Source organism: Macaca nemestrina, chromosome 2 (assembly GCF_043159975.1).
Source record: "Macaca nemestrina isolate mMacNem1 chromosome 2, mMacNem.hap1, whole genome shotgun sequence".
Taxonomy (NCBI): Eukaryota; Metazoa; Chordata; class Mammalia; order Primates; family Cercopithecidae; genus Macaca; species Macaca nemestrina.
Window position 1 is genome coordinate 152477133 of NC_092126.1, and position 16059 is coordinate 152493191.

Genomic DNA, 16059 nt, shown 5'->3' on the forward strand with positions numbered 1-16059 from the left:
ACTATGTTGCTCAGGCTGGTCTCAAACTACTGGCCTCAAGTGATCCTCCTGCTTCAGCCTCCCAGAGTTCTGGGATTGCAGGCTATGGATTTTATTTCTGAAGAAGATTCTCTTTTTTCTAAAATCATCTTTGGAAATTTTATTCTAATACTGCTTTTATAGATTTAGAACTTACTTTCGTGTATGGCGTGATGTGGATCCCAGCATCATATATTAAATTCTTTCCCTGCTAAGTTCGAATGCCACCTTCATCATATATTCAATTCCCATATGTACATGGGTCTGTTTCTGAACTCTTTTCTCTTCCATTGAGCTCCTTGTTTTCTTGTTTTAATTATTAGAACTTTGAAGTGTATTCTGATACTGTTGGAGAAAGTCTGCCTTCTCTGTTCTTATTTTTCAGAAATGTTCTTGGGTATTCTTAAACATTTCTTTTTTTGGATGAATTTTAGAATTAACATGACAAATTCTCTGGCATTTACACTTTGCTTTGGTTGGAATCGCATTGAAGTTGTAGAGTAAGTAGAGGAGAATTGACATCTTTAAGGTACATATTAGACACGTGATATGTATTTTGAATAAAGTGTACCTTGTACCCATTAGACAATCAAATTTTCTTCTTCATGTGAATCAAGCGTGTTTACTGTCGATTCATTTCTAGGTTTGTTTCTCTTTTGAATGGGAATTTTTTCCTGTTAACTTTTTTATTTAATTGTTACGGGGGTATAGGAAAGCCACTAATTTGAGTGTGTTGTTTTTGTTTTTGGCTGTTGTATTATAATCATTATTGTTAATCGTATTAATTCTAATACATTGTGAGTTTTGATTCTCTTGGATTGTCTAGGACAATGAAACCATAACATCTGCCAATAATGACTATTGCTGCTTCTTTCTATTATTTCTTTGGCCCTTTTTTCTTTCTTTCTTTTTTTTTCTAAGATGAGTCTTGCTTTGTTGCCCAGGCTGGAGTGCAGTGGTGCGATCTTAGCTCATTGCAACCTCCGCCTCCTGGGTTCAAGCAATTTTCTTGCCTCAGCCTCCCGAGTAGCTGGGATTACAGGTGCATGACACCAAGCCTGGCTAATTTTTTTGTATTTTTAGCAGAGACAGGGTTTCATCTTGTTGGCTAGGCTGGTCTCGAACTCCTGACCTCGTGATCTGCTTGCCTTGGCCTCTCAAAGTGCTGGGATTACAGGTGTGAGCCACCATGCCTGGCCTCCTTTTTTCTTGTTTTACTGCATTTGCTAGTATCTCCAGGACAATTCTATACAGTAGCATGGCCCATGGGCATTATTTTTGTAATATTTAATAATTCAGTGGAGGATGTGTCTAATGTTCCCCCATTGAGTATGATGTTTGCTATGTGCTTCTGGTAGACACCAGTTCTCATTCCTCTCCGTGCCTCAGAGCAGAACAGTAACAGGTTGTGATGGAAGCTGTTTTCCCTGTTTTACGGAAAAAGAATGAAAACTAAGGAAAGCTTGGTGACTTGCCGTGCCTGCTAAGGTGACGCAGCTGATGACCCTCCGTGAGCTATTGCTCCTGCTGGAGTGTGCAGGTGCCGTCCTTCACAGCATCTGTCCCTCAGCCCTGTGCCCTTACGTGAACTGCTCAGGGCATTTAGAGGGCTTTATGGGCCTTAGCACCTGCACAGCCATTCAGTCCTCATACAGAGAAGGACACTGAGTCTTTAGGGAGGAGAAGCGGCTGTCAGTGGTCATGCTGAGGTGTGGACTCAGGCCCATCAAGCTCAGAGGCACTCAACTGTTACTTGTTGCCCCCAGCACAAATGTCTAGGCATTCTGTATGAACTTGACTTAGGAATGTCACTTTCAGACCTCAGGGGCAAGCGCTTGGGTTAATTACACTTCTCATTTCTTGGCATGGCTCTTATTATCCTCTTTGCAAGGCTCTCTCTTGTTTTATTTATATATTAATATTTTATTTCCTTTCATCGTCTTTCTCCATTCCCATCCACCACCTCCATCCCCATAGCTGACAGTTTCATCTCAGTGTGTTTTTTGCTATCATGTGTTCTCGCAAAGTATGCATTGTTATTTTATGTGTGATAGTTTAAATTTGTATAGTAGAACTGATTTGGTTTCTTCCTTTTCTCCCTTAGTGCTGTGTTCCTCCACACTGCTGTGTGTCCGTGCGTCCAGCTCATGCTGCTGTGTGTGTATCCAGTCTGTTGTTTCTGACAGCTCCTCCACGTAGCATGGCCCCAGATTTTCCTCATCTTCCCCCCAGTGATGGACACCCAGGCTGTCCCCAACCCCCTTCCACAAATAACACTTGACATGGGCATCCTTATACTGGTTGTGTTATGGGCTGTGGTGGGGACTTCCCTGGCACAGGCACCAGGATCAGAGCATCTGGGTCCTTGATGATGCCTGTATTTGACTGCATAAGCGATGCCACGTCTCTCTAGCTGGCCACAGTCTCCACTCCCACCCCAGACACACAGACATGCAGCAGTGTGGAGGAATACAGCACGAAGGCAGAAAAGGGGGTCCCCACCTCTGCGTGGCATTTCTCACTCTTTCTCATATTTCTAGTTTAATGGATATTTTATTTTTATTTTTTGAGACAGAGTCTCACTCTGTCACTCAGGCTGGAGTGCAGTGGCTCTGTCTCAGCCCAATGCAACCTCCAACCCCCCTCCCCATTCCTGGGCTCAAGCAATCCTCCCACCCCAGCTTCCTGAGTAGCTGGGCTAACTTTTGTATTTTTTGTGGAATTGGAGTTTTGCCATGTTGTCCAGGCTGGTCTCAAACTCCTGAGCTCAAGTGACGAACCCATCTTAGCCTCCCAAAATGCTGGGATTGCAGGTGTGAACCACCACATCTGGCCTAAGGAATGTTTTACTTTGGAGTTCTTTTTTTTCTTGTTAATTTTCAGGAGTTTATTATGTTTTGTAGATGGCAATTCCTTGTCAGTTTTGGACATTCCAGAAACATCTCCTGGTATGTCAGCAGTCTATTATATGTGTACATGGAATTCTTTGTTATACATATTTGAATTTTGAGGTAATCAAATTCATTAATTTTTGTATAGCCTGTGCCTTTGAGTTTTAAGACATTCTCCCCTCCCTTGACTCCTTCCAACCTCCCCAGCCACAAATACAGTTGAACATTGAACAACTCAGGAGTGAGGGGTGCTGACCCCACTAACAGTCAAGAATCCATGTGTAACTTTTGACTCCTTAAAAACTTAACTAATAGCTAACTGGTGACAGGAAGCCTTACTGATAGCACAAATAGTCAATTAACACATATTTTGTATGTTATATATATTATATACTGTATTTTTTTTTTTTTTTTGAGATGGAGTTTTACTCTTATTGCCTAGGCTGGAGTGCAATGGTGTGATCTTAGCTCACCACAACCTCCACCTCCCGGGTTCAAGCAATTCTCCTGCCTCAGCCTCCTGAGTAGCTGGGATTACAGGTGCCTGCCACCGTGCCTGGCTAATTTTTGTATTTTTAGTAGAGACGGGGTTTCACCATGTTGACCAGGCTGGTCTTGAACTCTTGACCTTGTGATCCGCCCGCCTCGGCCTCCCAAAGTGCTGGGATTACAGACATGAGCCACCGTGCCTGGCCTATATTCTGTATTGTAGTGAAGTAAGCTTGAGAAAAGAAAATGTTATTAAGAAAATCATAAGAGAAAATATGTTTACTATTCATGCAGTGGAAATGGACCATCGTAAAGGTCTTCATCCTCACGGTCTTCATGCTGAGTAGGCTCAGGGGAAGGAGGGGCTGGTCTTGCTGTCTCAGGGGTGGCAGAGGCAGAAGAAACTGCTGTGTTGTTCAGGGGTCAAGTGTGTATTCAACATGAACCTTCCGTGAATTTCCTGAAGAGCTTAAACTTCTCTTGCTGCCACTGCTGCTGTTTTCTTATCTCTTGTCCTGCCATAGCATCTTAGGTTGGGTTCCTTAGAAGCAGAGCCTGAGTTGGGGGGGTCTTGTGCACATGTTGGTTCATTTGGGGAGACCTCTCAGGAGAAACTCTCTGAGGAGTGAGGGATGAGAGGCAGACAAAGCTGTGGCCCGCATGCGGTCTGACCCCTTGGGAGCTCTAGAGTGTGAGTGACCCTCACAGAGCTAACTGCTTTGAGACTGGGGGCTGAGCTCTAGCCCCATGTTAGCCTGTTATTGGCTGGGCTCCTCCCAGCCCCCGTAGGGAGGACTCCACCTCCCAGACAGTTCTCCAAAGACAGTTGTGTTGTGGGCTGTTAGTGACCAGCATTCACAGCATCAGGGGTGGGTGAGTTTGCTTGCTCAGTAAAGACCTGGACAGGCCCCTGCACATCTGCTGGACTTGTGACCTCTGTATGGTGACTCTGCCTCATGTTGCTATCCACAGGCTCCACCAAGGACCTGATCGAGACCTGCTGCGCAGCCGGACAGCAGTGGGCCATCGACAATGACGAGTGCCTGGAGATACCTGAGAGCGGCACTGAAGGCAACATCTGCAGGTAGGGTGGGCTCCCTGGAGCAGGCGGAGCGGCCCATTTGCCTTCTGCAGAATCCTGCTTGCCTAGGACCCCAGGCCCAGGGCAGCCCAGAGAGAGTGCACCTTCACCTGCCTCTGGGGCCTGAGGGCGACTGGGTGTGGCTGCCATGCGCCATCTGGCCAGGCTTTCTCCAGGCGTGGAAAGTCCAAGACTGGTCCTAGGAACAAACCAGCCACATAAATTGGTAGCTGGCCTAGTGAGCAAGATCCGAGGAATGTACAATTTGAAACAAGTTTTAAAGGACTGCTATCCCCTAGGAATAGTCGGGTGCTGCTCTCACCGCATGCTGCAGTTGCTGCCGCACTCATCCCCCTCAGGCTTTCTCTCCTCTGTCCTCTTCCTTTCTCCGTTCTGCTACCCTTGGGTCTTCAGGAGGCTGGCCTCTCGCTGTGCTCCCTTGCTGCTGTGCTGGTTGTTTCCTCTGACTCTGATGTTGCGGCAAAGCAATCCTTTATCCCCATGCCTTCCCTTTTCCAGGCCCAGGAGAGCTCTTGGTCAGCTGCTCATGCTGTCTTTTTTTTCCAGGGACCCTGTCTCACCTGCTCATTTTTCCAAATAAGAAAGATGAAGTTCAGAGAGGCAGTGTGATGCACTCAAAGCCACACAGCTCACTGGCAGCATGGCAAGGATTAGACCCCATGTTTCCCAATGTCCAGACCACTCTGCTTCCTTTAAAAAAATTTATGTTCTAACCTTGTCTTTCCCTTCTGCCATTCTACCAATATGGGGCTACTTAGAGCATGCAGCATTGGGACCCCGGAGTTTGACGCTAAGCGGTCCTTACATGCTTGCATCCCTCTTGTGGATGTGCCCTACCTCAGGGGGTGCTGAGCCCTGCCCACCATAATCCTGACCGCCCTGTCCTGGCTCTGGCCTCTGCAGCTGACTCATCAGCCACCTCTGCCCCAGGCAGCCCAACAGTGACTGGCAGGCAGTGACCAGGGACCCAGAGGCTGTGCTCCTCCAGACTGACCTGCCAGCCTTTTCTGGGATTGGGTCTCTCTGTCCTCCCTGACCATTGTGGGAGTGGAGACTCTGATGCCAATCCCTCTCTCTCAGAAGTCAGGGACACACAACTCCGAGTCCAGTGGGACCCAGGCCTGCATCTTCTTGGTTAAGCCAAGAAATGAAACCTGTGCAACCCAGTGGAGGTTGTGCCAGCTCTGCCACCTGCACTGGCTCCCTTGCTGTGGACCTTGGGCAGGGCTTCCGTCCTCTGAACCTCACTCACTTTCTACTCTGGGAGGATGGGGTGGGCGATTGGGGGCTGAATTGCCCCCTCTGTTGCAGGACAGCCCAGAGGCACTGCTGTATCTCCTACTTGAAGGAGAAGAGCTGCATGGCCGGCGTCCTGGGAGCCAAGGAGGGTGAGACCTGTGGGGCTGAGGACAACGACACCTGTGGCATCTCCCTATATAAGGCAAGCCTGACCTGTGGCCTTCTCGGCAGGGTGGGGCGGGGCAGGGCGGGAGGCTGGCCTGGGCCTGAAGGTCCTTGCGGCCCAAGAAGTTAGGCTGTCCTTGGGGCTCCTCCTGGGAGTGGCCCTCACGCCTGGGGTGGAAGGACTCTTCATCTGTGTAGAAAACATCGTCAGTTATTATATTGACCAGTTAATTCACAGAATATTTTTAGAGCACCAGTGTGTGCCCTGGGCCCTGTTTTAGGCATCAGGGATGTAGCAATGAGTAACACAGATGGCAATTCCTGCCCTCTGGGGGATTTCTTTCTGGCCAGGAAGACAGAGGAAGATCACAATGAATATGTTAGCACCTGGCGTGGTCGCAGGCGATTGTGCTAAGGAGGAAAACCTAAAGAGAGGCGGGATAAGCAGTGTCAGGGCTGGGGAGGGACTGCAGTATCAGCTGACAGTGGCCAGTGACAGCCTCACTGAGAAGGGGACATTTGTGCAATGCCCGGGGTGGGGGACATTTGCGAAAATGCTTTCAGGCAGAGTGCAGCATGTGCGAAGGCCCTGAGGTCAGAGTCTGCTTGGCATGTCTAGACTGTGTGGCTGGAGTGCATCGAGTAACGGGGCAGGTGGAGCTGAGCCCAGAGAGATGACAGGGCTCCTGGCCATCATCGGAATGACTGCGGTTTGACTCTGAGTGAGGTGGACCCCATGGAGAGTTTGAGAGTCCCTTCTGGCAGTTGTGGGAACTGGTTATTGAGGGTGTTTCTCGCACATGGGAGGTGGGATTGGGATGGGGTAAAACCCCACCAGGCAGTGGTGGTGCAGAGAACAGTGTGAGCTAACACACAGGCGAGGACGTTGGGAAATGGGGTGTGTGGTCCAGTGGTCTGGCAGCAGTAGAGACAGGCCACCAGGAGTCCTTAGGCTGGAACATAAAGGACAGTAAATGCTGAGAGCTTTGGGCTTCAAGCAGAGCGTCTGTAAAGCCGTGGGAGGGATTTGCAGCAGGAGATGAGGTTGTGTGCTCGAGCTCATGGGGGCCACTGGGGGATAGGGTGTCAGTTTAGCTACAAGTAATGGAAAATTTCCCGGAACACTGGTTTTTCTCTTATATGCTGCAGGCTGGAGGAAGGCAGGGCTGAGTTCGAGGAGTGAGCAGCTCCATGGTCATCAGGAACGGGGCACAGGCATGGTGGTCTTGTCCTGCCAGCTCTCATTTGCCACCTCATGGTCCAGGACAAACTCCAGAAAGGGGCAGGAGAGCCCCCTTGTTTTAATAATGATAATAATAATAATAATAATTATTATTATTATTATTATTTTGAGACAGAGTCTCTGTCGCCCAGGCTGGAGTGCAGTGGTACGATCTCATCTCACTGCAACTCCACCTCCCGGGTTCCAGCAATTCTCCTACCTCAACCTCCTGAGTAGCTGGGATTATAGGCATACGCCACCATGCTTGTCTAATTTTTGTATTTTTACTAGAGATGGGGTTTCACCACGTTGGCCGGGCTGGTCTTGAACTGCTGACCTCAAGTGATCCACCCACCTCGGCCTCCCAAAGTGCTGGGATTACACGCATGAGCCACTGCGTCCGGCTTAAATTGTTCTTGATCGTGGTGAAATACACGTGATGTAAAATCTTAACCATTTGTAACTGCACAGCTCGGTGGCATTAAGCACATTCACATTGTTGTGCAGCCATCACCAGCAAGCATCCAAGGAAGTTTCTTATCTTCTCAAGCTGAAACTGTTCCCATTGAACACTGACTCCCATTCCCTCTCCCTGTAGCTCCTGGTAACCACCATTCCACTTTCTGTCTCTGTGGGTTTGACTCCTCTAGGGAACTCTGTAAGTGGAATTATACAGTGTTTGATCTTTTGTGTCTGGCTTATTTCACTTAGCATAATGTCGTCAAGGTTCATCCATGCCATGTGTAGCAAATGTAAGTGTTTCCTTCCTTTTTGAGGTGGCATATATTCCATTGTGTGGACAGACCACATTTTCTGTATCTGTCCATTCATCGACAGACACTTGGGTTGCTTCCACCTTTTGGCTATTGCGAATAATAATGCTGCTGTGAACATGAGCAGAAGAAGGGCTCCCTTTTTTGAGGGTGGACTGTAGTTCTGCTTAGATTTCATTGGCTGGAGCTTCATTTCCTGGCTACATGTAACTGCAAGGAAGACTAGGGAATGTGGTGTCTTTATTCTGGGAGGTCAGGTGCCTCACTGAACATGAGAAAGAAGGGAAACAGACATTGGGATGGATAGCTGGCTGTCTACAGCAAGGCGACGGCAAACTAGGACAGTGGCACAATTTCAGGAAACCTTCCAGAAGGGACCTCATCTGGATTGAGGAGCAGGGGAAGGAATTGAAGAAGCCCACAGTCTCAAACCTGGGTGATGGTGACAGAGGCTGCTGGATGATTCTGGCATTTGGGAGAGGATTTTGACTTCAATTTTGGTCATCTTGGGGTCATTTTTTTCCTTAAAACCACTAGTATTAGTGATAGGACCCTGTTGACAGGGTTTAGAAACGTTTAGAATCCCCTTTTCTGTCTTTATGTTTGACCCTGGACCAGTTCTCTTTTCTTTTTTTTTCTTTTCTTTTCTTTCCTTTTCTTTTTTCGACAGAGTCTCACTCTGTCGCCCAGGCTGGAGTGCAGTGGTGCCATCTCAGCTCATTGCAAGCTCCGCCTCCCAGCAGGTTCACGCCATTCTCCTGCCTCAGCCTCCCAAGTAGCTGGGATTACAGGCACCCGCCACCATGCCTGGCTAATTTTTTGTGTTTTTAGTAGAGATGAGGTTTCACTGTGTTAGCCAGAATGGTCTCGATCTCTTGACCTCGTGATCCACCCACCTTGGCCTCCCAAAGTGCTGGGATTACAGGCATAAGCCACTGTGCCCAGCCAGTTCTCTTTTCCGAGCCTCAGCTTTTCTATCTGTAAAATGAGGATAATAATCCATGTCTTTTTGGGTGGTTGTGGGGATCAGAGATAATGCAAACTAAGTGTTAAGTATGTGATGGGCCTTCATTAGTGGGAAGTGTTCAACACTGAGAGATGCAAGAATAGAGTTATCGGTTAGCTGTTGCTGCGTAACATACATTCCAAAACCTAGTGGCCTGTTGCTGTTTTAATGGACGAATTTGTGGTCAGCTGAGTACTTCTGCTGACCTTAGCCATGCTCAGCTGATCTTGGGGGCGGGGGTGGGTGCTTGCTTATGTGGCTGCTGTCAGCTAACAGCTCCACTGGAGCTAGATGACCTAGGATGGCCTCAGCTGGGATGACTTGTCTCTGCTCCCTGCAGTGTCTCAACCCCCAGGAGGCTAGCATGGGCCTGTTCAGTTAGTGGATGTGCAGAGCTCCAAGAAAATAAATAGAAGCATTCAAGGTCTTTTGAGGCCTAGGCTAAGAACTGGCACACCATCATGTTTATCTCATTCTATTGGCCAAAGCAAGACAGAAGGCACAACCAAGAGGTTGGGAAATACACACTTTCTTTTAATAAAAGCAGCTGCACTATCACATTGCAAAGACAGTGAACACAGAAAAGAGTGAATAATTGGTGCTGTTATTGCAACCAGTATACCACTGTATTTTAAAATAAATAAAACCAATTTATTTTTGAAGAAAAGCAGCCTGGGCTGGGGTAGATTTACATCTTAAGGAACCTAGTCTTCTATTTTTATGTTTAATTATCTTTAACTTGTAACTTCCATCTTCAGGGTCACTTCATGGCCCAAGTTGGCTGCTAAAGCTCCAACCATCACATATGTGCTCCAAGAAGGAGAGAGAGGGGGAGCAAAAGCTATGTACTTGATTCAAGTAGAGTCATCCCCAGTTTAAAGCCCTCCTGAAGGCTCTGCCGAGTGCATCTATCTCTAACTGCAAAGGCCCCTGGGAAATGCCATCTTTTAACTGACTTGAATAGAATTGGGGTTTGCTAGTAAACATAAGGGGATAATGAGTGTGGCTGGGGGGTTAGTTTATAGTTCCTTCCACAAAAGGCCATTTATTTATTATCTGTTTCAAAAGACTTATATTAGTCCTACCTTGTGCCAGACTTGGGAAATAGAGACAGAGGACCTCTCTGCCCTGGGAGAGTGCATAGTTTGGCAGAGGAGATAAGAAAATGGTGAATTCAGCTGGGTGTGGTGGCTCATGCCTGCAATCCCAGCCCTTTGGGAGGCCGAGGTGGGCGGATCACGAGGTCAGGAGATCGAGACCATCCTGGCTAACACGGTGAAACCCCATCTCTACTAAAAATACAAAAAACTAGCCGGGTGTGGTGGCGGGCGCCTGCAGTCCCAGCTACTTGGGAGGCTGAGGCAGGAGAATGGCATGAACCCGGGAGGTGGAGCTTGCAGTGAGCCGAGATGGTGCCACTGCACTCCAGCCTGGGCGACAGAGCGAGACTCCGTCCCAAATTAAAAAAAAAAAAAAGGCAAGAAAAGAAAATGGTGAATTCACCTCCATTTATCAGTCCTTCCCCTGAGCCTAGCTCCAGGCGGGGGCCAGGGATTGGGCAGTGATAACTGTTTCTCCTTGCAGCAATGCTGTGACTGCTGTGGGCTGGGCCTCCGCGTGCGGGCTGAGGGCCAGTTATGTGAGTCCAATCCCAACCTGGGCTATCCGTGCAATCATGTCATGCTTTCCTGCTGTGAGGGTGAAGAGCCTCTCATAGTACCTGAGGTCCGCCGACCTCCAGAGCCCGCGGCTGCACCACGGAGAGGTGAGTGCTGCCCTTCTCTGGCTGTGGCATATGGGGCGAAGGCTGGGTGACCTCTGACCTTCTGTGGGGACCTTGGGTCCATCATCGCCTGTGGCTTGAGACACAAGCTCTGCTCTAAACAGAGTTCTGAGGATGGTGATTTCATTGTTTTCTGTGGATTACCCACTCCACCCACCTAACCACCAACTACCACCCATCACCCTTTCACTGTCCACTCACCACCTTTCCCTCTCTTTGTCTATACATCTTCCTCCCTATCTATTTTGTCTGTACATCTTCCTCCCTATCCACTTACCAGTCTGCTCTTTTTCTATTCATTGCACTTATCTCCCACCCATCCTCCCATCCTTTTGTCCATCTCTCCATCCATTCGTTCATTCATTCCCTCAATCATCCTCTCTCCCATCATCTGCCCATCCATCCATCCATCCATCAATGCATCCATCCATCCACCCACCCACCCAACCACCTACCCACCCAATTATCCATCCATCCATCCATCCACCCACCTACCCACCCATCCACCCATCCATCTATCCATCCATCCATTCATCCATGTATCTATCTACCTATTCATTATCCACTCATCCATCTGTTTTGTCTGTTTATCCATCCATCCATCCATCCATCCATCCTGCCATCCATCCATCCATCCATCCTGCCATCCATCCATTTTTCCATCTACCTACCCATCCATTCATTCATTTATCCATCCATCTGTCTGTCCATTTGTCTGATCATCTATTCACCTATCTATCCATTCATCCATCCACCCACCCACCCATCTGTCCATTTATCCATCTGCTTATCCACCCATCCATCCATCCATCCTTATTGTCCTTGGTGTCACCCCCTTCTTTTTCCTTTCTTGTGCTGTGGCCACTGTTCCAGGTGCCATGTCCAGTCCCTGTCCCCTAGCCAGGGCTGTCTCCTGGACCCATGACCATTAGCCTTCTCTGTGCCTGGTAGGTCTTCAGGAGCCTGATGAGGGTACCCCAGTGAGTCAGCAGATGTCCTTTATGTACATGGGCCTTGGTGGCTGTGGGGCTGGCGCCATGAGATTCCTGGCAGGCCTGCTTTGTGGGTATCCACATGTTCAGCCTCTACTGGTTGGGGACCAGATGTCCAGGTGGGTTCTAGAACCACTAGCCCAGTTTTTTCGCTGTTCCTATGGACCATCATCTGGGTCCCTTGTGGATTTGTCCTGGGCACTTCATGGAGTGGGAATTAAAGCCACAGATGAGATCCTCGTATCAAGATTAAACTCTTGACCTCTGGAGTCAGGCAGACTTGGTTGGAATCCCAGTTCCTTTGTTTACCTGGGGCAAGTCACACAGAAGGAAGGCTCTTTCTCAGAGCCTTCATTGTGGCATCTATTAAATGGTGTTGTATTCTTTACCTTGTTCAGTGCAAGGATGAATGATAGGATGCCTGTCAAGGGCTTTTGGCAGTGCCTGGCGACGCACTCAGCATTGCCACTACTGTTGCTGTTACCGTTGCCATGCTTCAGTAGCTCAGAGGGGGAAGATGAGGCCCAGAGAAGGGCAGGATCTTGCCCCAGGCACATGCCGGGTTTTGGCACAGCCAGGACTGGACACCTTGGCTCTAATGACTCTCACTTTTGCCCCAGGCTTCCTGCTGCCCAGAGTTTTATCTAGACCCAGTCAGCCTTGACTTCAGTCAACCCAGATCTCTGTCACTGTAATGCAAGATGGCAGAAGTCTGTGCATAGGGATTAAGATGCCTGCTGTCCACAGGTGCCAGGGCCCAGGAGATCATACAGGAAGAGCTCATATCCTGTGAGGTACAGGTGGGAGAACAAATACCTGGATTTCCCATCAGGATGAGGCAGGGGCAAGTGCATGGGGGTTGGACCAGGCCCGGCCTGGGTAGATCAACCAAAACAGATGGACCAACCACCCTCGCCAGTCCGATGTGGGTACAGAGAGTAAGTCGAGTCCAAGGAAATGCTACTTGCCGAGATTGGCTCTAAGGGGCTGGTTGAGTACTGGTGTGAAGGTCAGGTTAGCACCCCGAAGAGTCTGGCTGAAGGTAGAGTTTGGGAGGAAGTCTGGCTTCAAAAGTCAAAGGGCGGGTGGGTGGAAGGGAGGTGGGCAACAGAGTCAGGCATGATCCAGGCCAGAGATCAATGCTCCCTCCTCCTGTGAGGAAGTTGCTGGTGAGGGTGAGCTGAACCTGAATCCTGGAGGTGCTGTCTAGCCTGTGGTGTGCTAGGAGGAGTCCTGGGCCTAGGTCTGTCCGCCCCCTGCATGCAGTGCTGAGTCTCTGCAGGGCCAGACCGCCAGCCATCATGGCCCTGTCTAGAGGCACCGGCTGGGACTGATTGGGCTTCAGCTTAATGTAAACACCCTCCATATGAAACACGTTCCTCAGACGTGACTTCATGCAGCTACTCTCTATGTGGGCTCCACTGCCTGGATTGGGTGGGAAGGGCGGAGGCCCAGGGCTGGCACAGAGCTTAGAGGGGCTGTAGGCCTCTCCCTGAAGTCCTAGCTGCATGCTTTCCCCACAGCTGTTAAACAAAGAACTTCCCAAGGAAGCTCAGCCCCAGGAGCCTTCTCTTCCACTCTCACCTGTTCCCCAGCACAACCCTGGGAGATGGGTTTATCCCAGAATCTGGAGGCACAGAGAGGCCTAGTGCTGCCCAAGTTGACCCAGCTAGTGAAGGCCCAAGTCAGTGGTCACATCTGATCCAGTGGAGCCCAGATTTGGAGCTCTTTCTGCTGCTAAGGAAGGTCCTCCCTGATGTCACTGAGGTTAGGGGTCTGAATCCATTATAACACTTTAGTGAGAGCTTCCTTGTGGATCTGACCCTGTCCTATTGTAGGGGACTCAGTGATGAAGACTTGGACCTGGCTCTGATGGGTTCATTCTTACTGTTTGAGGTCTGTTCATTCATTTGCCCATCCGTCTGTATGTCTGTCCGTCCGTCCATCCATCCATCCATCCATCCATCCATCCATCCATCCATCCATCCACCCACCCACTCACCCACCCACCCACCCACCCACCTATCAATCTATCCATCTGTTTGTCTGTCTGTCCACCTGTCCATCTACCCATCCACTCATCCACTCATTCATCTACCCATTCATCTACCCATCCATCTATCCATCCACCTACCCATCCATCCATTCAGCCACACACCCATTCATCCATCCACCCACGTATCCATTTATCCACCCATCCTTCCATCTACCCATCCACCTATCCATCTATCCTCCTTCATTCATCCACACATCCAGTCACCACCCATTCATCCATCCATCCATCCATCCACCCACCCACCCACCCATCCATCCTGCTTCATCTATCCTTGCTGTCTGCTGGGCACACAGAGGCCTTGATGAGGACCTGCACTAATTTCCCAAAGCTGGTGGTCTCAGCCACCTACTCTGACCAAGCTGGCTCTGTCTTGAGCTCTAACTCCTGTCCTAGTTTCAGAGGCAGAGATGGCGGGCCGAGAGGCCCTGTCACTGGGCACAGAGGCTGAGCTGCCCAACAGCCTGCCGGGCGATGACCAGGATGAGTGCCTTCTCCTCCCAGGAGAGCTGTGCCAGCACCTTTGCATCAATACTGTGGGCTCTTACCACTGTGCCTGCTTTCCTGGCTTCTCACTACAGGATGATGGCCGCACTTGCCGCCCAGGTAAGGGCCCTGATGGCCAGGGCAGGAGCTGTGGGCAGGGCTGATCTTGCCAGGGGAGTGTGGCATTCCTGAGGTGCACACTGTGGGGTCCTTCACCTCCTGCTACCCCATACGTTGGAACCCACAGAAGCCTGAGGCCTCCAGTGATGGGAGATTTGTGAGGCAGGGAAAATAGAAGCTTCCTTCCTGGGGCTCCATCTGCAGGGACCTGGCCCCAGCGCCTTGTCCTATATTTGAGTGCAGGGACAGGCTCTTACCAAAACCCAGCTATCTCCCCAGTGCTGGGCCCATGGTGATCCAGAGGGATTTCCTCCCAGCCAGTGGTCCTAGAATTGATTGTTGGTTTTTAATCTAGACACTCTTTTTCCTTTCCCCCCTCTCTTCTTCCTTGCCTCCTTTCCTTCCACCCCCTCTGCCCCAGTAGCTGAGATTGATCTTTCCCAAGGTATATGCACACTCCAAACCTCATTTTCCTCTCCCGTGAAATGGGGTGGGGGATTAAACGTCAGTGCCCTGCGTGAGAAGGGCAGGTGCCTGGAAGTGCCTGAGGCCTGGCTGAAGACCTGAGACCTCCCCCAACCCCCTCTCTGCTCTACCCATGATAGAGGGTCACCCTCCACAGCCAGAAGCCCCACAGGAGCCTGCACTGAAGTCAGAATTTTCCCAGGTGGCCTCTAACACCATCCCGCTGCCACTGCCGCAGCCCAACACCTGCAAAGGTAAGCAGTGGGGGTGGTGTCTCCAGGACAGGACCCAGGGTCCAGGGAGTGGGTCTGGGCTGCTTGCAGGTGATGAGCTCTCTGGTGCTGGATATGTGCAAGATGGCCCCTCCAAAGGGTGTGCTTCTGTTTTGGGATGATGGGCTTACCTGGGACTGAGTGAGGAGCTGAGGAAGTCACTGAGGAGATGTGATGTGGGGGGCAGCCTAGGGCCTGGTGCGTGACCCCAAACAAGCCAATTAGCTGCTTTTTGTCTCCATTCTTATAATGTTGAGGTAGTCATATCCTGGTTTGCCGACCTGTTGTGGAGACTGTGTTCAGCGATGCCTAGAAAGCCCTCTTCTTTATTGTTCTTCTCCTCATTCCCTTCCCCCACTTTTTTCCCTGCCTCCTTCCTTTCTCTTCCTCCTTCTCTCTTCTCCTCCATCTCCTCACTGTTCTTGCTGTCACTCAGGGCATGGGCTGGGATCTGAGTGATGGGGGAGGTAGACCCAGAACATCGTCCCCGACGCCAGATGGTGTTGGAGCAGACTTAATGGATGAACCTATGAAAAGGACCAGGAGTGGGGTTCCTTGTCTCCCAGCCTCCTTGCCTCCCTGCCTCCCAGGGGCCTTGTTTCTGTGTCTCACTAGTAGGTTAGAGCCAGGGATGGGGAATGAACCAGTGTGGGCCAAGGCCAGGGCCTGGTGGTCTCTGATTTCTGTGTGGTTTCCTCCAGACAACGGACCCTGCAAGCAGGTGTGCAGCACTGTTGGGGGCTCAGCCATATGTTCCTGTTTTCCCGGCTATGCCATCATGGCGGACGGCGTGTCCTGTGAAGGTGAGTGCCTTGGGGTGCCCTCCTACCTGTGCAAACCTGAGTTGGCCTGTGATGGGGGCCTCCAGGTAGGCGTGGCTGGTACCTAAAACCTGCTGAGTTTGTGTGGGAAAAGTCTTGGCTGCTATGATGAGCACCCCCAGTGGAGCAGGTTAAACAGTCACTCCCTCTCACTGTATGTGC

General features: G+C 50.1%; 1 protein-coding gene across 4 annotated transcripts in view; it reads left to right on the forward strand.

The window, feature by feature from the left end:
- Window positions 1-16059, forward strand: part of LOC105477743 (fibulin 2) — a 91998-nt gene that overhangs the window by 57585 nt on the left and 18354 nt on the right. For all 4 annotated transcript variants that reach the window (XM_071092245.1, XM_011734441.2, XM_011734443.2 and 1 more), the window contains 6 exons: window positions 4371-4482; window positions 5812-5941; window positions 10490-10670; window positions 14130-14339; window positions 14945-15058; window positions 15778-15879. In XM_071092245.1, the coding sequence (XP_070948346.1) occupies window positions 4371-4482; window positions 5812-5941; window positions 10490-10670; window positions 14130-14339; window positions 14945-15058; window positions 15778-15879 (849 nt within the window). The remainder of the gene's footprint in view (window positions 1-4370; window positions 4483-5811; window positions 5942-10489; window positions 10671-14129; window positions 14340-14944; window positions 15059-15777; window positions 15880-16059) is intronic.